At 34.2% G+C, this 22,080-nt stretch overlaps 1 protein-coding gene and 1 long non-coding RNA gene across 3 annotated transcripts; both read left to right on the forward strand.

Moving 5' to 3' along the window:
• Positions 1-6,121: 6,121 nt before the first annotated feature.
• Positions 6,122-12,044, forward strand: LOC101259017 (uncharacterized). Its single transcript, XM_004250529.5, has 5 exons — positions 6,122-7,331; positions 7,496-8,223; positions 8,308-8,397; positions 10,370-11,122; positions 11,513-12,044. The coding sequence occupies exons 1-5, from the start codon at positions 7,223-7,225 to the stop codon at positions 11,645-11,647; spliced, it is 1,815 nt and encodes a 604-aa protein (XP_004250577.1). The 5' UTR covers positions 6,122-7,222; the 3' UTR covers positions 11,648-12,044.
• A 2,402-nt stretch (positions 12,045-14,446) lies between these two features.
• Positions 14,447-17,958, forward strand: LOC101258024 (uncharacterized). Of its 2 annotated transcripts, none has more exons than XR_011212555.1 (5): positions 14,447-14,749; positions 15,021-15,070; positions 16,385-16,455; positions 17,157-17,396; positions 17,555-17,958. It is a non-coding gene; the product is annotated as an uncharacterized lncRNA (long non-coding RNA). The 2 variants fall into 2 exon arrangements; XR_011212556.1 differs by having other exon boundaries at positions 17,157-17,333.
• Positions 17,959-22,080: the final 4,122 nt, after the last annotated feature.

Here is a 22,080-nt window from a genome sequence, read left to right on the forward strand (position 1 = left end):
GAGGAGAAAAATTAATATTTTCATCTCAAGGCGTCAAGGTAATTATTTTCATCCTTTCTATTAAGTTTTTATGTAATTAGAAGTAGATTTTTAGATTAAAATGTGTATAATTTACACTAATATGTGAAACTAATTTTAATTTTGTGTACATGTATGCATATGTTATGTAGCATAAATTTCACCTTAGTCATTAAGTAATTATGACCAATTGTTGATGATCATGAAACAATTATTGGGAAGGGAGGTAAATAGACATGCAAGAAGCCTTCCGTATAAAAGTATTTCATGAAATATCTTTATTTTGGTGTTCAAATATTAGTGATATAAATTGGGATCAATTTGAGATCCTTTTAATAATTTCCATATTATCATTTAAGTTTTGATATATTAATATATATAATTAAGTATTAGGTATATGGTATTAAGTGATGTCTTAAGATTTATGATATTGAAAAGAAATTAAAAATATAATCCTAATCTTGAAACTTAAGAACTTAATTATAAATTTGCGTGAGTTTTTTTGGTTTAGTCTAGACACGTGCAATATGTGTGTTGTTAACTTCGAAACCTTATAGTGTTTAATTATTTGAATAGACTGAATTTTATTTGGAAGTGCAACAAAGGAGGAAGGCTAAAGTTCCAAAGTGATTGTTCGATAAATTGAGGCAAGTGGATTTCTAAACTCTTGTTAAGTGTATGAAATGCGTGTATGTGCTTGTGGTATATGTTGGAGTAACGGGATTGGTGATGGGTTGACTTGTCCACATTGATTAATTCTAATGATGAAAAGAATGGGGATAACAAAAAGGCAATGTGATTAATTGTTATGTGTGTTGTGTTGAGAAAGGGTTGAAGGCTTGTTGAATCATTGTTGATGTAACTTCATGTTTGTGTGGTTGTAAACTGTGCGATGTTATGAAAATGGTCATCTCCTCATTATTTGTGTGAACTTATCATTTGCATTATTCTGAGGCATTGGTTGTGACAAGTGTTATGTGCATTGAGAAAGAATGGGTACTTCAGAGGATGCACCATTTTGAGGTACGTATCGCGCGTCGCGATGGATACTATATTTCGAGGGACGTATTGCGCTGCCATGGTTACTATTATCGAGGGTCGTGTCGTGCGCCGCGACAGATGCATGGACAGATATGTCCCCCATGGGTCCCGGACTAAGAGACAGCGGATGTGTATCACTAGGTCAGACATGCATCATTATACTTGACATTGCATTCCATTGCATTGCACATACTTATCATTAGTGAACTTGATATCATATTTTGCTGATCTTCTGATTGCCTTTCTGCGGAACTTGTGATTGATCAATGTTGAGCTTGTTATTGCGGATATGTAATTTGTCGAAGTATTGTTGTTGAGGATATGTAATTTGTTGAAGTGTTGTTGTTGAGGATATGTAAATTGTCTAAGTGTTGTTGTTGAGCTACGTGCTATGTAAACTGTGAGTTGTTAGGTTGGGTTGATTTTAATGCAGGTTGTAGTTGTGGAGGTTTGGTTGGGGGTAGTAGGAGTACCCGTATTTTATCTCCTTAGCTTGTGTTTAGACGTTTTACTTGCTGGGTACCGTGTGGTTTGGTACTCAACCCTTGCTACTACAATTTTTTTGTAGGTTACTAGCCCGGACTTTGTGATAATTCCCTTCTCCTTGTCTGAGGTTTCTTGGAGATTTGTCAGGTGGTTGTTTCCATCGCAACAGACTTTCTTCTCCTTAATTATGATCTTGTTCTATTCTAGAAACAAGTTCATTTGAGACTTGAGTTTTTTCTTTTGAATCAATTGTAATACTTTAGAGGCTTGTACACGTGACTACCAAGTTTTGGGGGTTTTATTAAGTTACTTATATTTTATTTCCGCACTTTATTGTAATGGTTGAGTTTTAGGCTGACTTGTCTTGGTGGGATAAGACGAGTGTCATCACGTCCATTTTTGGGTCGTGATAGACGCCTTTTCTCGGAGTGGGCTCATATGACATCGGATTCTATGTAGCTCACATGGTCTATGTCGGCTATATTCCCTCTATAAACAAAAATCTTAATTATGAATATGAAAGTGAGTTATATGCTATGATTCTTCAAAGGGTTTACTTAGTATGAGTTGTAGTATGGGTGTCATATACATTGCACAAGTGGATTTTAAGAGTAGTCATGGTGTGTTCCTCTTATGTTTATATACTATGAATATGCATTATGTTTATGCACTATGAATATGCATTATGTTATGTGCTATGAATATGATGTATGTCTATGTGCTATGAATATGAAGTATGTTTATGAATTATGAACATGAACATGATTATGAATGTCTGTTTATTATTTGTATAAACCATGGATGAGACAAATGTATGATAGGTATGTGCGTCCTCATGATTCGGGGATAAGTATTTAGAAGTTTTTTGTATTTAATTCGTAATAGGTTATGCCTAGTTTTGTTTAAGTCTTTCGATCGTGAAGGGTCGTGATCCTATCTTTAAGTTTCATGTCTTAGTTAGATGGTCATGTGAGATATAAGCTTTTGCAACGATTTTAAATGTCGTGTTCTTGAAGTGAAAGGTTTTTAAATGAAAAGTTTTAATTCCTTGTCATTTTTTCCTTATGATCAAATGTTATGAATGCTATGAGGCTTGTATAAGATCTCTTCGAGATCGAGTACGCCGTGATACGATTTAAAAGTGCTCTCGAATCGTGACATTAATTGTTTGTGTGGATTTCACGAGTGAACCACGTTTACTTTTTTGTAATATGATTGTACATGTTGGTCCATGAGTGTCCGTATTGATGTACTTAAAGGCTGGGGTGATTCCCATGTGGACCAAAATTGCATGTGAAATACCATGATCGATGTTTTAGGAATCCTTAGGTGATCTAAGTTATGTACAATAGTATTATAACATTTCAAAATGTCTTTATTGTGAGGTGATATAAATAATTCATTTCTTATATCAACAATCATATATCTAATGATTTTTTTAAATCGTATTGCACTTTATTTTGGAAAACATGTTAGGTTTTATTTGTCCTAAATTTTTTATCATAAATAGGTTTTCCTATTAGGAAAATATTTTGGATTGACTAATCCTTTTCTTGTAGGAAAAGGTTTAGGACTCTATAAATAGAGGAATGTTCCTTCTAACTTAATCAGCATTCACAATGTAGTCTTAAAGGCTTTGAGTATTTTGTTTAGGTGGAGAATTTATGGGTCACAAGCTTGATACGTTATCACTTTTGTGAACCTCCATGTATTTTGAGTGAATTGGTTGAGGTTGTTTCTCTTTGTATTTTATACGCTTATATTTATAGTGGATTGCTCATTTCCTTTGTGGACGTAGGTCGATTGAACGAACCACGTTAAATCTTTATTTCTTTTGGTATATTTCTCGTTGTCTTCTTACTCGTGATCTTTCAAAATTTGATTTGCTAGCTTCCACATTTACACCTACTTATTTTCGGTCCTAACAAAACAATTAATATAAATACCAACCTTTTGGCCATTCATATTTGGTATTAGAGATGAATATTAAGCAACACGTGTCACATATCTAAAGTAGCTTTACATTATCTCTGTCCTTTTTTTGTGTTCTTCCTACTTGTAGTCGTAGGAACTTGTTACACTTGTTCTTTCAAGTTATCAAGACTTAATTATCTTGATAGTTTATTTTGTTTCTTATTAAAAAAATGTTACAATAGACAATAGTTATTCTTTTAATTTGTAACTTGTGGTTACTCATATGTCACGTATGAATGAACCTTTATTACTTTCATGTTCGTTTAAAATGAAATGTGTTTGATTTAAATATTATTGGGATGTTTATTGTTAATATATACTTAAATGAGGGGATTTTCTAGGGCTTCCGCATTTATAATTCAGGATAAATGGATGAGATTTGTGTATATTTCCCTGTGAATTTAATTTCCTCTACTACATTGACTACTAGTCACGTAAATTTAGGTCATGCATATGGTATACCATGTTTTTTTTTTATCAATAACTTTTTAGAACAATTTAAAATTGCTAATATTATTTTATTGATAACACTATTATTCTACATAACTTTAATACTTCATCATTTATCCGTTTACTTTTATTTGTTCACTATTAAAAATACTTTATTTTTTATTTTTACTTGTCAGTGTTAACATTTCAAGAAAAAAATCATTTTCATGTTTTATCCTTAGCATTATTTATATTATTTATCGGAACAATTAAACAAATAAGTAACTTCTTTTTTTTTCGTTTCTCTTTTACACATTATTTTATATTGTTATTGCTATTGTTTTGCAATAATATTCTATTTCTATATATATAACATATTAGCAAGCCATGAGATATGATATGCTATTATTATTGTTATATATGATGAAAAGAATTATTTTATATATAAGAATAACTAATTTACTGTTTTCGTATTGTTGGTTCTTTATTCTTTCAATTATTTATGTTTTTATTTATTATATAATATAATTGTATTTTATTTTTTACCTTATAGTTTTACCTACGTACATCATTCTTTATATAAGTTTATCCTTTTAGATATTAATGTGATGGCATTATCTAAATAATATATTGAGAAAATGACAAATATTCTCGAGCTATTGTAAATGGTATGGAGATACCCTCCGTCATATTTTTGGGACATTGATTCTCGTGTCGTCTAAACTTAGAACATATATACCCTTTATACTAACAGACATACACGTGTCATAATCTTATCCACAAATTTGACATTTATTAATTATTGGGTCGACGGATAAGAATGTGCCACATGTCCTTGTTTAGTCTTTCGTTAGTATGAATGGCATATATATGTTTTAGTTTTTGAACGGCAGAGGCACCAATATTCCAAAAGTATAATAGAAGGTATCCGTATACTATTTATGATAGTTTGAGGGTATATTATCATTTTTTTCTAGTATATTTATCAAACAATATAGTATAATATAGGGGGTGCGCAAAAGCCGAATCGACCAATAAAGCGAATCGAAAAAATTTTATTGGGTAATTGGGTTATGAGTTTATAAAAAAAGTTATTGGGTTATTCGTTCGATATCGATTTTTACCATTGGGTTATTGGATAGACCGGTAACTTAATAAGACAATAATAATTTATAACTTTGCCCTTCCAAAATATTAGATATTAGTAATACAATATATAACTAGACATTATAACTATATCAAATTATTAGTACTTTACCCACTTCACACTAGGTCCGCTATATTGGTATTTGATTTTAGTTTTAGTTTGCGTCTTGCTGGACTATTTGATTTTAGCTTTAGTTTGTAATTGTACGTTGTAGTTTTTGCAAGTTTGTAAAGGTATATAAGTTGATTAACATAAGAAATTTCATTTCATATTTTGGTGGCCATGACATATAATTATAACTTTTAAACTATGCATATCTTTCTTGTTTCACTATATCAGAGTATTTTGAAAAGTGAGAAGTCATATAATATTTTACGGACATTTTCTTATTAGGTAAAACGATAATCGAAGTGATAATGACCAAAACCCGATGAAAGAATATCTTATTAATTTGTTATTGGATTAGCATATTTAAAAAGCGAAAATGAATAAACTAAACTAGTAATACATAAAATCGAACCGAATCGACCTATGCACACCCCTAATATAATATAACACAATCAAATTGATACACCATACTACTTTTATCGTTCTTTTCCTTTCTAAATAAATCATGTTTCTTTCAAACTTTTCTTGAGAGAATCCCTCACTTATAAAACTACCCACACTTAAACATCTAAATACTCTTCTATAATATAATATAAAATATAAGAATTACTCCTACTAACAACCATTTAGTATTGCCTCATCTATCTAGAAAATTCTAGACTAAAGAATATTAAAATAGTATAAACATCAAAAGCACACATACTATAGAAGAACACAAATAGCCTAATGGCAAAAAGAGAACTCATCAACTAACAATATCAAAATAGGTCAGACTATTTAGATATTTTGAGTTTGAGCCAAGATTCTGTATTAACGTCAATTTTATAACGTGCTAAATTTAAAACGTGAGTTATAACGGACGATTTGAATTTAATCGGAAATGGAAGGGTCAAAAATAGGATTTAACCATTTTACTGAGGAATTGCATTTATTTTTCAATTTAATAGCATTTGAAGTTTTTCCCCTAACCCTCTCCTTCCCAATCTTTAACGCACACAACACATACATACACACACGGCACTATAATCTATATCTGCCCTAATATACACACACACAGTCTCTATTTGTTTTACCCTAGTCTCGTCTCTCTTGAACCACTCTCTCTGTTTTTTCGCTGTTTTCTCTCTCGCCTTCTCCGTCTCTTTCTCTCTCTGTTTACTGCGGTTTCATATTGAGAAAAAGAAATTCCATATATTGTTAAGAATTTGGTACATTTAGCCTGTCCCTCGGGCGAAAACGGATATATATAGCGTTATATATATATATATATTTAGAGCGAGTTTTGGTTTGGAGTTATTTAGAGCGGTTAGGGTTTTGTTGGGGATCTTATTTTGATTCTAATCGCTTGTTGGTTTTGTGTTTTTTTTATATAATCATCGTTTATAACCAGTTTGTTTGTGTTTATTTGTGATTTTGTGGGCAACATATAGTTTTTATTATCTGGGTTTGTTTAGAAACCCTGAATTTTTACTCACAATTGGCATGGTGGGTAGGTGAGTTTAGGTTTTGTTTGGTTGATTACTCGTTGAAATATTGTTGGGTAACGGAAAAGAGGGGTATTTTTTTTTTGTAACTGCTCCTAAAGTAATAAAGATAGTCTGATTATTGCACCAATTGTTTCATCTTCCATCTTTCTTTTTTTTGGGGTGCAAAAGAGATGGAGTAACGGAAGACTTTTTGATTCCTTGGTGTAGTTATTAACTGTTGGAAAAACCTCTATTTTTTCTGATGTTTATTTGGTTGGGTTTAAATTTGTGAAGAGCACGAAGAAAGGATTAAGACAAAGGTTAATTTGCCTCAAAGATAAAGAGGAAAAGGAAGGTGCATGGTTGATTTTTTGCCGAGGAAACCTGTTTTGGACTAAAATCTGTGGGAGGGAAGTTGAATTTCTTTTTGGGAAACTTTTAGATAGAATAATGTGGTTGGTTACTACAAATTATTGGATAGATAGGTAAAAATCTGTACATATTGGTTCAGATAGGAAAAGTTGGTTGAATAAGTTGATCATGTTCTGCGCCAATGGTAAGGAGTGAACCAGCGTTAGTTCCAGAATGGTTGAGAAACACTGGAAGTGTTACTGGCGGTGGCTCTTCAAATCCCCACTTTGCAACCTCTTCTTTTCATTCAGGTGCACACTCTGCCCTGCTTGAATTCCTTTCAGTCATATTCATTTTAAGTACATGTTTAAGTTGAGCATAATGCATATTGAGGATTAATATAGTGATTCTGGTTATTTCAGTACTTCAAAACTACAAGCATGATGAAATTGTACTTTTGCGTTTCCTGCTGCAGATGTTACTTTATCCACACTGTCTTCTCCCAATAGATCTCCTAGGAGTGTTGGTGACAAAGATAGCCCACGTTCTGTGTTTTTGGATCGCAGTTCATCATCGAATTCTAGGCGTAGCTCTAGTGCTACTAGTTTAAAGCATCCGTACAGTAGTTTTAATAGAAATCACCGTGATAAAAATCGGGAACGAGAGAAAGAAAGACCAGTTACTGTTGATCTTTGGGATCATGACACATCTGAACCTCTGGGGAACATCTTAGCTGGTAGAGTCGATAAGAACAGCTTGAGTCGCTCTCAGTCTCTGGTGTCCAGGAAACCTGGTGAGTTCTTGCCCCACTTGAAAGGTGGCATTAGTAGCACCTATAATAGTGGCAATGGTATTCATTCTGGGGGAAGTAGTAGTTTTAACGGTAACCAGAAGGCAGCATTTGAGAAAGATTTTCCTTCTCTTGGGATTGAAGAGAGGGAGGTAACCAGAGTTTCATCACCTGGTTTGAGCTCAGCAGTCCAAAGTTTGCCAATTGGGAACTCGGCTTTGCTTGGTGCTGATAAATGGACCTCAGCATTGGCAGAGGTGCCTCCTATAATTGGCAGCATTGGTATGGGGAGCTCAGCTTCTCGACAAAGTGTTTCTGTAGCTCCAACACCTAGCACTTCAAGTGGGACAGCTAGTCTTAACATGGCTAAAGCATTGTCGCAAGCACCGCCCAGTGCTCGTTCTACCATGCAGGTAATTTTCTTTTTTATTGTTAGTTACTGCTTCATTCTGATAGTTTTGGAGAGATGCTCATCTGTGTGAATTTTGCATGTGTAGATCCCTGATAAGACACAGAGGCTTGAGGAATTATCTATAAAGCAATCCAGACAGTTGATACCTGTAATACCTTCAATGCCTAAAGTTTTGGTATGTTTAATCATTTTATATGCACATATGCAAAGACATCTTTTTTTATGCAATTTACAGCGTATTAGTTTTTTTACTTGTAATTTTATCTATATGGTCATCATTTGTTGGTTTATTTTATGTAGCAATAGAAGTTCTAGTCATTTTGTGTTTTTTTCCCTTTGCAGTTGGGCTATGGATTGTATGCTAATAATCTTTTATAGTTGTAATTACTTTGGTTAATAAGTAGCATAAAATGCGCACACGAATTGAGAAGATTAGCATGATCTCTGTGCAAAAATGATACTCCTAAATTGAGAAGATTAGCATGATCATTTGTCAAGCTTATTGTTCCGTAATATGAACTAATAACATAGTCAATATTATTATGAACAAGTTTGTTTAACAATTGATCATGATAGCCGGGGGTTTGTTCGTTTCATGTGTGAATAGAAGTATAACTAACTTGTTCTGGTTATTGATCTTTGATGTGTCCCAGGTGATTATGAACCCTCTTTTTATGAAGTATTGTTAGTACTGGAGCCATGGTGTGGTAGTCGGGCGTTGTTGACATTTCCTGTTTTCATGTTCTGAATTTTGTTAACCTGTACTTGTATAACAAGATTGAAACTCAGTTGGCTACATATATCCATGGGGTTGCAAGTTTTAAGGGACATTAGGCTATTCAAAATTTCCTCATAATGAAATAATTGCAGGGTGTGGCTGCACCTGAATAAAAAATGTGATAATCTCATCTTACTAGATAAATCATCTTTATGTTGTGTTTATGAATTGTTGTATATACTCATGAATCATTGGATGTGTGGATTTTTGTGGTAACTTTAATTTATGCACTTCCTTTTGATATATTTGGGGTTGTCTCCTCTATTCTTGTTTCCAAGGACTTCCGTCCTTCCAGCTTCTGAATTCTGCTGTACTCACAAAAATATGTTAATCCTTATGATCATGATATTTTCCTAATTGAGACATTTATATTGCTTTGTAGACCTTGTCTTTCTTTAATTTTTTGTTTGAAGTATTTTGAACCTTTGATCAAGCGAGTCAACATTATTGTTGTTAGAACTTCTGCATTGCCTTTAATATCTTTAAATCCACATATTGTTGTATCAGCTAGTCATTGAGTAGAATCAATGTAGAATCACCTTTTTTTCTATCCACCTGCTGATATGCTTGTACGTATACATGATTATACTGGTGAAGCTAGAGACCTAGCTTTTACTTGAGAAAAAATGGCAATTATATGATGCTCTGCAGGATCCAAATCTCTAAAAGGTTAATTGGGGGGGGGGGGGAGGGGGGGGGGGACTTCTGAGGTGTAATTAACTGGATAATGTTGCTAATTTATTTCAGGGGCCACCAGAGTCATGTATTAAATGATTATGAATTGTGTATAATGACCCTGGGCTTTATCCCCCCCCAATATATTGTTGTAGTGTTGTGGTTGATCACATTCATTGATTGGTGGATTATGTAGTCTCATTAATGTTCTTTCAAAAGATAGAAGTATTAGAAATTAAATGGTTACTTGATAATATTTGACCTATTGTCTGCCCTCCTCTGAAGTTCAACACACTAAATCATATTTAAGGGCATAATACCTAATAACATTTCTCTGTGAATCTCTCTTGGCCAATGGTTTTGTATTTCCTTCCCTTTGTTTGTTTTCCACAACTTGTTTGTTCTTTCGTTGTCTCTAAAGGAATCACATTACTGAGCCACACTTTAGCCTTTTTTATTTCCTAAGCACACATTGCATTTTAGTTTTTGTGTCTTCATGTAGAAAAGAGAAAGCAGGATGTCTACTTAAAATGAGATAGGCTGAAAATCATCTCTCATATTAATTCTATTGGGGAAGCTTTATTTTCAATTTTAGTTGTATTATCCTCTAGTATTTTGGATATAGATATACATACAAAGGGTTTGGCTTAATGGATGGTTGATTTCTATGTTAATGGGAAGCAATTATTTCCAGGTACCCAGTTCTGCTGATAAATCAAAGCAACCAAAATCCATAGCTAGGACAAATGAGATTGTTGGAATAGCTAAGAGTATGCAACAACCTTCTTCCTCTCAACTTGCTAATCAGGCTCGTAATGGACAAGAGAGAGCTGCGGCTCCAGCTACCTCTCATAGCAAAACTCTTCTGGTTCTGAAGTTAGGACGAGAAAATGGTGTCACCTCTCTGTCAAAAGAAGCATCAACTCCAGCTAACAACACTGGCAATAGACTAGCTAATTGCCCTCCTGTTGTGACCAGTCCAACTTCAAGGGTAGCTTCCCTTGAAACCAAGGCTGTCGCATTGTCACTGAAGCCACGGTTTCCTGCAGAGAAGAGATATTCTCTTTCTCAAGCCCAAAGCAGGAGTGATTTTTTCAATTTAATGAGGAAGAAGACTTCAAATTCTTCTACTGCCCTTCCATATTCTGGTATGGCTCCATCTAACAGTAGGGAGCAGTCTTGTCTCAAAACTAAAGATGAGAATAGTGCTTCTTTGAGTCCTTGTGTTTCCGAAAATGGAAGTGAGAGAACCAGCAATGGATACCCTCATGAAGCTCAAAACCATGTTCAAAGACATAATGATGTTGAGGAGAACAACTCGCCCATAAATGGATCGGTATATCTAAATGAAAAAGAGGTTGCTTTCCTACGTTCTCTTGGTTGGGATGAAAATGCTGCGGAAGAGGAAAGCCTGAAAGAGGAAGAAATTAATGCTTTTTATCAGGAGGTAATTAACTCTAACTGCTATTTTTGTATGCTATATATCACTTGCAAAGTGACATTAGTTAGGTTAAAGATATTCCATTATTAAGTTTGAAACAGAGTGTTTCATTGCATGATGTACCTTAATATGACCGTAGAAAGCTAGTTGTCTGCAGTTCTTAATAGATGCTATCCTTTTATGTTGTTCTGTTGCGGGACTTGCAATCTATTTCTGAAATTAGACATGCTTTGTTTGACTTAATTTTGAAGCAGTGTTAAGTAACCTTTTGGTGGGGGGGGGGGGGGGGGGGTAAAGGGGGGTCTCAATTTAAAGTCAAAATTTACATTGAAAAGAAAGATCCTTTTTGGCTGACTCTGTTTGACTAATTTTGTAATACAACCCCTGCAATTGCAGTACATGAAACTGAAGCCATCCTTGAAGGCTTACAAAGGTGCCCCGCCAAAGTGTTTGGTGCTTCCTGAGTTGCACTTTGCTACTAATCCTGGAAATGCCTCTTCCAATTCGACTTCATCTGAATCTGATGCTTGAATATAGTGATTTCTCACCTATATGGGGGATGTATACAGTTTGGCGTGTCAAGAGATACATGTCCTTTTCTTTTCTTTTTTTAATGGTCTCTTTTTGTTTGGAGGATCTGTGATGTATCTATTCACAAGTGGAGGGTGGCTTTTGGAATTTTGAAGGTGCAGAGAAGAGAAATAAGTTATTCTCCTGCTGTCTTGCTGGCTCAAAAGAAAGATAAGGTAGCGTTTTATAATTAGAAAGTTAGGAAAATGTTAGTCTGGAGTGGATGATGTTGGGCAAATTGCTTCTTTTTGGAAATTCTTTTTTGTGCTTTTCCTTTCCAGTGCTCGATTGAAAAGGAAAGAGAAGGTTTTAAGTTGTTTTGGTCAATTTTACAAGAAAGAAGCAAAATTGCAAAGTCCATTATAGAATTTTCTTTTCAGCCATAATCTCATAGGTCATGTTGATATCATCTTAGCTATTATTTATATTTTACTTCACTTTTTAGCTATGTTTCTTTTTTGTCATATTGATATTTTCAATTGCAATAGGCTCAGTAGTTTTGATGGATTTGAGGGTATTTACTGCATGCATCATTTCTGTGTTGCTTTGACTCTCTGTTGTAGGGAGCATGTATTTTCCCCCTCAGCGTTTCTTTGAGTTGTTGTAGGGGTACAAAATGGGTTGTTGAATGTCAAAGTTCATCAGGTAATGTTTTGGAAGAAAATAATTCCTAGTTTATGTTTGGGCCACAACAGATTTGTTAGTGATCGAAAACTATTGCTTAAGCTTTTTGCATTTCCTTTCTCAATTCCTGAAAAAGAGATTTATTGTTGATGCTGTTTGATTTTAGCTTATAGTAAAATGAGTCGTTTTTGCTTCTGGCAAAATAATTTTTCTTTTGAAAACATCTGATTTTGGATACAAGTAATAGATTTGGCCTCTATTTTGTATTTGTTCATCTCTATTTTCTCTTCTCTCGTATTTGTTCATCTTTCTAATGTTGAAGGAAGAAATTATGAATAGATGAGCCCTCTCTATTTAGGCACAATAACACAATTGTTAAGGGTGCGCTATACCACTGAGCTTGTAGCCTCGAACAATTGTCGATCATCAGATCCTCTGGTCTATAATATTCACTCCGGCATAGGGGTATTCGAAATTGAACCGTAAACGAAAAGCCAACAATATAACTGTCTTATTGGCTTATTGATATTGGATTATCAAATTAATGATCGATGAACGGATTAGAATTTTATAATTAATGATTTATTGGTGTAAGGACGATTATTTTATTTCCTTATCGGATAAACCCAACAATATAACTGTTTTATTGGCTTATTGATATTGGTTTATCAAATTAATGATCGATGAACGGATTAGAATTTTATAATCAATGATTTATTGGTGTAAGGACGATTATTTTAGTTCCTTATCGGATAAACGGTAACCCATCCAGATTTACCATATATACATACATACAATTTTAAATTTAAGTATTTATTAATATATAATTATATATTGTTAGTTCAAAAGTCTTAAAACCCAAAAATTTGAATACCTTTTTACCTTTTTATTATTAATTATTACATTACTATAAAAAAAAAATATGGAAGAATTTTATAATTTAATTGCATTTAAGATAGAGAAAATGATCAAAAGCCCCCTCAACCTATACTCGAAATTCCAACTACACACTCCAACTTCACGGGTGTTTCATTACCCACCTAAACTATATTTTTATCTATTTTCTATCCACCTAAGTGCTGACCTGTCATGGGAGGTGTTGTTACCGTCTCTAGGTGCGTTTGAAGCAAAATTTGATGAAAAATTTTCCCCTTCTCCTACAGTAAATACCCATTACTTCTTCTCCCCTCCTCCTCCCTCCCCCCCCTCCCACCACACACACACACCATTAATCCTTGTTTCTTTAGTTCACTAATTTCTCTCAAAATCAAGTAGGGTTTAGTTGTTAATGTTCATTTGTACTTCAAATCTTGAATTTTGGGTTTGTAATCTGATCTAATTTCTTATTTAGGTTTCTAATTAGAAGTTTGAATTTTCTCGAAATTCATCAAAAATGACAAATGAAAACTTGAATACGCTTTGAATGGATGAATCAAATCCAATGCTCAAAGTTGTAGTGAGATGCAAACACGAATTTTTGCTGAATTTGCAAACTTTTTGGTCGAAATTAAATTCGGGAAGAAGATTTTGGTGATATCACTTGATAATGCAGAATCGTCTGATGTAAATGCTCTTACTTTTGTCGATGCAGTCGTTTGATTATAACCAAAAGTGGAGAAGGAGATGAAAAGAGGGTTTTAAAATTTTCTTGCTTCCTTTGTTCTTCTTTCAGTTTAAGGAGAAATGGAAGGAAAAAACAAGAAAAGGGAGAAAAATAAGAAACGGGAGTTTCTAGGTGTGGGTCCCAGCGCATGGAATCAGTAACTTGACTTATTTGATTTATGTGTTGAGGTTAGCACTTAGTGTGTAGAAAATAGATAAAAATATAGTTTAGGTGGATAATGCGACATCTGTGAAGTTAAAGTGTGTAGTTGAAATTTCGAGTATAGGTTGGAGGGGCTTTTGATCATTTTTTCTTTAAATAAAAAGTCATCATTTTTTAAAGGTACATTCATACAAAAAAGGATAGAGGTTGACTAATACACTCCGATAACCGCCTTTAAGTGCTAACCCAATCGATATCTTATAGATTGAGTAACAAATTAATAAACTTAAAAATTCAATAGGTCGAATATTAATTAAAAATTAATCACTCAATCATCCAATAAACACCCTACCAGATAGGATGATTTCCTTGTTTTAAGAAATTGATGGTTTAAATAATATTTTAAAATAAATTCTTTTTTTAATTATTATTTTCAGCCTCACTGGTTTGTACTTTTAGTTGTGCATTGGGTAAAGTGAATTACAGGGTATTATAGTCATTTTTTCTTGTGGATATATAGTCATCATGACCTTACCTAAAATCAGAATCAAACACTATTTCTCCATTTTCATGGCATCTTCTTCTTTTCCCAGTATTTCACTAGTTCCTCCATGTAAATACGATCTGGATCCATAAAAAATGGCTAATCTAAAAGGCTTTGACATACCCAATCGGTGAGTTAAAAAATAGTAACACTATAACTAGTATTATATATCGATTTGCTTGTTGGAACTTGAAAGCAGTTTGAAAACAGAATCAGCACTAAATCATCTTAGAATCGAGAGATTATATATGTATTATCAATTGGAAATCATGCTTTCATTCATTTTAATTCGATTTTGTCCTTTTTATCATATTGATGTGCTTAGGATTTTGTTAGATTTATGGATGCCAATTGTAGGGAAGTAGTTCTAAATCTTGTTAACAATCTTGTTGTTCTTGTAGGGTTGAATCAGGGAGCATTAACTCGATTGTTGGTCAAATTTCTTCATCACGTAAGCTTCTCTTATCATCTTCTCGAGATGTTGGGGGTATAAATGTTGATTTACCGAGAGTGAAATCCTTGTTATGGATGAGTATTAATGATATTCGAATTGTTGGTATATGGGGTATGGAAGGAGTAAGAAAGATAATAATTTTTGTTTTCTTGCTGATATTAAAGAATGCAAAAATAAAATGCGTTCTTTGCAAGGAATGCTGGTTGGTTTGGTAATGGCAGTAGAATTACTGCAACAACTAGAGACAAACATTTGATAGAGAAAAATGTCGTAGTATAAAATTCACTTTGAGTGTAGTCATGGATTATTTGATAAGAGTTCAAATGTGAGATCTTGATAGTTGAATAGGAGAAGCTCCAATCAGAGCGGAACGTAGGTTTGTTTCTTGGAGCATTTGTATCCTCTCATGGTTGACCGGTTGGTTTGGTAATGGCAGCAGAATTATTGCAACAACTAGAGACAACCATTTGATAGAGGAAAAATGTGGTAGTATATGAAGTGACTATACTTAGATTAAAAAACACTGTGTGTAGCAATAGATTCTTTGATAAGAGTTCAAATGTGAAATCTCACTAGTAGAGAAGGAGAAGCTCCAATTATAGCAAAAACTAGGTTGTTCCGGAGCATTTGTATCCTATTCGAGCTTGTGTTACATTTGCTCCCTAAATTGATTCAGAAATCATAGAAAGAGTAATGCGATCAATTTAGGATTGCGTTTATGGTTTGGAAGACTGATGTAACAAATATGATATGAGAGAATCGATTGCTCACAAAGATTGACCATGAAGTTATTCTATTGCTCAATCAATATGCTTTCAAAAAGAAATTCTAGTAAGAGTTTTGAGAAACTCTTATGGGAAACCGTAAATTATGCTAAAGACCTTCCTTTTAGCCTTGAAAGTGTGGGGTTTTTCCTTTCATAGGAAAGGTGTGACTACACGGAGAAATGATAAAGAGAGAAAGAAGAAAAACATGGTATAAGAGATTGTTGGACAACTCTAAATAAGCTATGGTAGGGTGGAGTCCATAGAGCAAGAGATATTTCTAAATATAGTATATTTCTTTCGGGTATGATGAATATTACATCATAAAAGACTAATATCCTTGTGAGTCTGGGATTTGAATCTACTATTGGTTTGACTATCGTAATGGAAAAATCTCGTGGTTGTTTTTCTTGTGTTCATCTTAGTGGAATATACAATTGAAATGCATGAAAAGTCTCGTTTTCTTCGCCGGAGAATATACAATTGAAATGTAGATTTGATACAAGATATGGGTAGATATGTAGTTACTATGAAAATGATCTTGCAGAATGGAGAACATCGGAGACCATGGAGAACATCAGAGAACATGGTGCAGTGATGATCAATAATACAAGTAAGGTAAGCTAAACAATGCCTTGGTTCTTAACTCTCTAACAATCCAAGGGCCTGTAGAATAAATGGAAATCATTTGTTCTTCTAGTATCTTGCTCTTGCAGTGAATCATTTTGGTTTTATTATAATAGAAGCTGAAGCAACATTCATTTCCTAGTGCTATCATACTTGTTTTTCTTGTGTTTTTGAACCATGATTTACGCAAGTTTCTACTTAGTTTCTTTATTTACTTAATTATTTGATATACTTTACATTTGTATGACAATTTGTAAATCATTAATTCTAGACCTACCGTTGAATTAAAATGAAAGTGCATGGCAAATTTATAGTTCATGTCTTTAGAAAACAAAAAATATGAAATAAATTGTTTATCAAACAAAGTTTCATTTACTTGGAACATTTTTCTTTGAAACGACGTAACCTGAATGGTACCTTAAATTTGACAGTGACTTGTGTGCTACTGTCGAGTTGCTACTAAAAAAAATCAATAAAGAAAAAAACAGGAAGACAATTTTTTTTAGACAGATCTAGTTTGGTTTCTAAATTAAAAAATGTTCAAACTTGATCTTACGGAGTAAATAAAACTAATGAAAGTTAAGAAGAATTTGGCATTGCGAGAAGAGAGGAATCTGTTCACATTTGCAGAGGGATGTTTATTGAGCATTTGAAATTATACTTTGTAGACTAATTGATGATCTTTTAACCAGGTGACTAAAGCAGTAGAGGCAATCTGGATTCCTCTATTCGTTATGTTGGTTTGTTAGGGATGGCTATTCTTCGGGATCACTTCCATCTTATTGGAACCAAAAGACTTGTTTGTATTTGATTCACAGTTTCACACAGAGTTAACTACATTAATGTTAACTACGAAGAGAGGAATAAAGGTACTGAGAATGCGAGCTATTTGTTGGTGCATTGTCCAGTAGACAAGCTAGAGACGTCTTGACGTATGTTCTTAAACCCTTTTGGTCTGCAGTGGGTTATCCCATGCAGCTTGACGGAAACTTTTCATTAGTTGTAGCCATCCAAGAAGACCTGATTCAATAGCAGCTCCTACATACGTTCATTTTGCACTTTCTAACATCTAGCTATCGCTATCTAGCAGGCCCTATGGAGCTGAATCCAAGATACTTTGGTGGGGCTGCAACAGGTATGGCTATCTACACGAGTTATCTTATGAATCTGCTTTCTTGTGTTATTCCAGTGTTTGCTTCATTTGAACCTTACTGAGAGATAAGTAGTTGCAACACAAGCTAACCCTATCTAAACTTTAGGTGTCTTGTGAAACTATGTAAATCTTATTTTTGACTTTTATCGTTTCTCTCAAGTTTTAAGCATGAACCAAATATGTTGTTTCTGTAACTTCATTCTTTCATTGTATGCAACGAATCAATAAAATCCCAAGTTGATAGTTTAATATACTTGTAATAAGAACCACCACAATCCCCTTTGTCTCGGATATGAGCCGGTTAACAATGGTTTCAATAAAAATGGATAACATTTTTACTATGCTATTACTCTTCCTAGTTTCATTCAGTTCTTTACAATATTGTTGAATGTTGATCCCATTACTCTGTTTTACCAAACAAAATAATTTTGACAAACAGTTCAGCATTTGAGTGGTTTTATTTCAGCAACTTAGTCTATATAATTATCCTTGTGTAGACAAGAGCCCAATAAAATGAGTTTACCAAACATATACACTTGAGAAAAATAACAAGCATTCAAGTGTATTAAGTTATACAAAACATATCATATTCTTATAAAATAATATATAGATTTTTGTATAACTTATGCATGTACCATTTATACGCAATGGAATGAAAACAAATTACGCAGAACATGAAGAAGATTGGACGTTTTGGTTTGAAGTAAAAGACAGTTGAATTCGACAGGGAAAACAATCACCACAATAAATATATATTACGTGTATATAATATGTATATCAAAAAACGCGAATATATATATATATATATATATGGGAGATATAGAAAAATATGCAAGCGTGCACATAGATGTACATGGTAATATACCCTAATCTTCTTTTAGCTGAAAAATTGGAGGTTAGATAGCAAGTGACTCACACGATATAATTAACTTCCTTTATATATATATATGTGTGTGTGTGTGTGTGTGGGAGATATAGAAAAATATGCAAGCATGCACATAGATATACATGATAATATACCCTAATCTTCTTTTAGCTAAAAAATTGGAGGTTAGATAGCAAGTGACTCACACGATAAAATTAACTTCCTTTGTATCACACAAATATTTTAAGTGAATGCAAGCAACATTCATATGATGGAACCCCCACCCCAACCTAGTAGCCAAACAAGACCACAATCATTACTTTTATTAATTATAATACTTATATAGGCCACAATCATTACTTTTATAAATTATAATACTTACATTTTTCCTATGCTATAACTATTACGAGTAAAATTAGCATTTGATTTTTCATATCCAATAATTACATTGTATATCATACAAAAACATAAAGACAAGAAAGTATTAATTCTAATACTTGGCTAACACCAACGCCAAGTTAATGTTTTACAATAATATTTGTTACACTCTTTGATGTAATTGGTTAAAATTATAAATACGGAAAAATGACAAATATACCTCAGACTATCGTAAATGATATGAACATATTCACCATCATATTTTTGGGATATTTTTAACCATGTCAGGTCGGTTGATAAAATTATGACACGTGTCCCTATTTAGTCTTTTGTTAATATAAAATGTATATATGCTCTAGTTTTTGAATGACAAGGACGCTAATGTTTCAGAAATATTACTGAATATCTACATACCATTTACGATAGTTTATATTTGTAGTTGTCCTTTTCTCCTAATAAAAATCATATATGTAAGTTTATGCATTGTTATTCTTTTCTGAATTAAATTTGGACTCCATAACGCTACAACTTATAAGTAAGATTAAAACAAGAGCTTTCTTAGTTGACATTTTAATTACAATTTGATTAAATTATATTCTAAAGAAGAAGAAGAAGAAAAAAGTGCTTTTGGAAAATATTCATGTGCCCTCCAAATAAGTGATTCATTATTTACTTCTGTAATTGGCTAACGTGACTCCGTACCGACGCCTTTCCCTTTGTATAGTATATGGCTAAGTGACTTCATAACCTCAACCTACTTTTTTGCTTACTGTAGCATAGGCTTTCGTCCCTTCGCCTATAGACGACAGCTTGGCTTCCTTTCTTTTTGCTCCACTTGTGCATGGAACTCCTTGCTCGCGGAGCGGCATACCGAAAAAGAAAAGCTGACTTATGGCGACTACCTTAGTTTTACTTTATATAGCTTTTCCCTTAATTCCAAAATCGAAGGCTTAGCTTCGATAAATGAGCTTAAGAGAAGATTAAGAACCCAATTTGATATGAAAGATTTAGGAGACTCAAAGTCTCTTCTGGAGATTAAAGTGATGAGGTCGCAAAGAGTTTTGGAACCTCTTTCATTTGCTTTGAGACTGACCCTCTTCCAGGCGAAAAAGGGAAGGAGCTTTCCAATCGATCACATGCCTGGTACCCCCTATTATTTAGATTATAGCCATAAAGAAACTAAAGGAAATTTAACGACCTTACTAATAGAAAGGGGATGCGCTCAAGCATGCGAAGAAAGCTTGAAGAGCTTCTCTTATCTTATAGAAAGGTTTGTAGAAAGGGGATTCTTCAAATATCCCATGTTGTAGGAGCTTCAAAGAAAGCTTGTACTTTGGGCTTCCTCGGTTTTCAATTCCGTTTGGAATTGGGCCTTAAGAACCGCCTCGGAAATAGCCTTGGGCAAGGGACACCCGAGGTCCTAAAAAAGCGGCCCGCTTTTCATCATCTATACCAGCTGCCACGCAAGAACCAATAGAAAGGATTTTGACGCCCCTCAAGCCAGAGCAAGACTTCTCTGTGGGAACCCTTCGGTAAAGGAGACTTGTCCCCCATCTATGTAAATGATCGGTCTCAACTCAGGAGGAAGAACTGGTAATAGACACAAAACCATCCACATGTCTAACCAAAAAGTCCTTTCTTCTTCCAACTTTTCAATCTTCCCATTCATTCCCTGTGTGCCCTTCCAATTCTCATGTCTTAAGCACGAGAGATTTCTTCCGTTTCATTGATTTTGTTCGGATCTCACCTTTCTTCCGAAAAAAGGAAGGAGAATGATCTTCTTATGGTCAGATGTCGTAGGTCGGACAGAGAGAATAAACGGACTCCTCGAGGGCTACTTAAGCCACTTTAGTGCAAACCAGAAGGACTAGATCTGTTAGATGTTGCTCAATCTTGCTATAACTTAACAACCAAAAAGCTATGCGTCGAATTTCAGCCCCTTCGAGATTGTTCTTCCTCAGCTAGCTTGTTAACCATGGTCTCTTGAAGGTTTCATTCTTTTACCAGCTCTCCCAGTGAACAACCTGCTAACCCTAAGCTTGCAAGCACATTGGTCACATCTAAGTCCCTATTCAATTGTTATATTTGGGATGAAAAAAAAAGATCTGCCTTTTGCGGGAGAAATCGCTCAAAAGCACGGGATGGGCCTTCCCTTCCTTAACGTCATCCACCACCCTGTCCTATCCACTCTTCCTAAATCTCAACTCATAATTTGAAGAAGAAATATAAGGAAATCCAATTAGAGATAAGCTGCCCATGAGCATCATGGCATAGGTAAAAGGGAACGAGGAGGCAAGCCCCCCCCCCCCATCTTGTTCTCTTTTTCTCCTTGAGTCAGATGAATTGAGGGTTGTGTTCTTTCTTGGCACTCTCTTAGACTGTCTATCACTTTATACCTGGGTATAATGCTTTTTGCTTTGTCTTTTAAGCGGATCTAGAATGTATTAGTAAGGATCTCTCCCCTGCCTATTTGTTTGGAGGGTGCTTGTCTCTACTCTGAGTCCTCTCTCATCCAAGCAGCTAAAGAAAAGCAAGAGTGAAACTACGAGCTAAAAGCAGGCGTGTTCCTATTGGGAATACGAGACCACATCCCACTTTTTTTGGCGCACTTGTTTGATGAGCGCTTTTAAGCCTAAGCGCCCCATAAGTTAAAAGCTATCCAAAGCAAGGTGGAAGTAGCAGTCTCAGCATTGGTTGCAGGTGAAAATGAAGAAGACTTGGATAAAAGAACGTATGAGTAGCAGAATGGAAGATTGGATTTTTAGATAAGGTTTCGAAAAGCATTTTTTCCACTTGTGAGAATCACAGTTCTTCTGCTTATGTTACCTCTCAAGTACTTTACATCAGTCCCAATACTGAAAGACGTGACTTCAAAAGTGGATTTTGGAAGGAAAGACTTCGTGTACTTCCTGCAAATTGCTTATGTAAGAACTAGTAGAAAGAGAAGGGTGTTCCGCCACTTGACTGTAAGGAAAGGAATTTTAAAAAAAGAAGTAATTTCGTGTAAAGATATGGGTTTCCGAGCTTAGATCGAAATGGAATCCCCAAAAACCCAATCGGTCAAGGAAGTTTTTCTAATGGTATGCCTCTAGGAGTCTCTGGTACTTTCAATTTCATGATTGTATTCCAGGCTGAACACAACATCCTTATGCACTCATTTCATATGTTAGGCGTAGCTAGGGTATTTGGCGGCTCCCTATTCAGTGCTATTTAGTGCTTC

This window comes from Solanum lycopersicum, chromosome 11, assembly GCF_036512215.1.
Source record: "Solanum lycopersicum chromosome 11, SLM_r2.1".
In the NCBI taxonomy this organism is placed as follows: Eukaryota; Viridiplantae; Streptophyta; class Magnoliopsida; order Solanales; family Solanaceae; genus Solanum; species Solanum lycopersicum.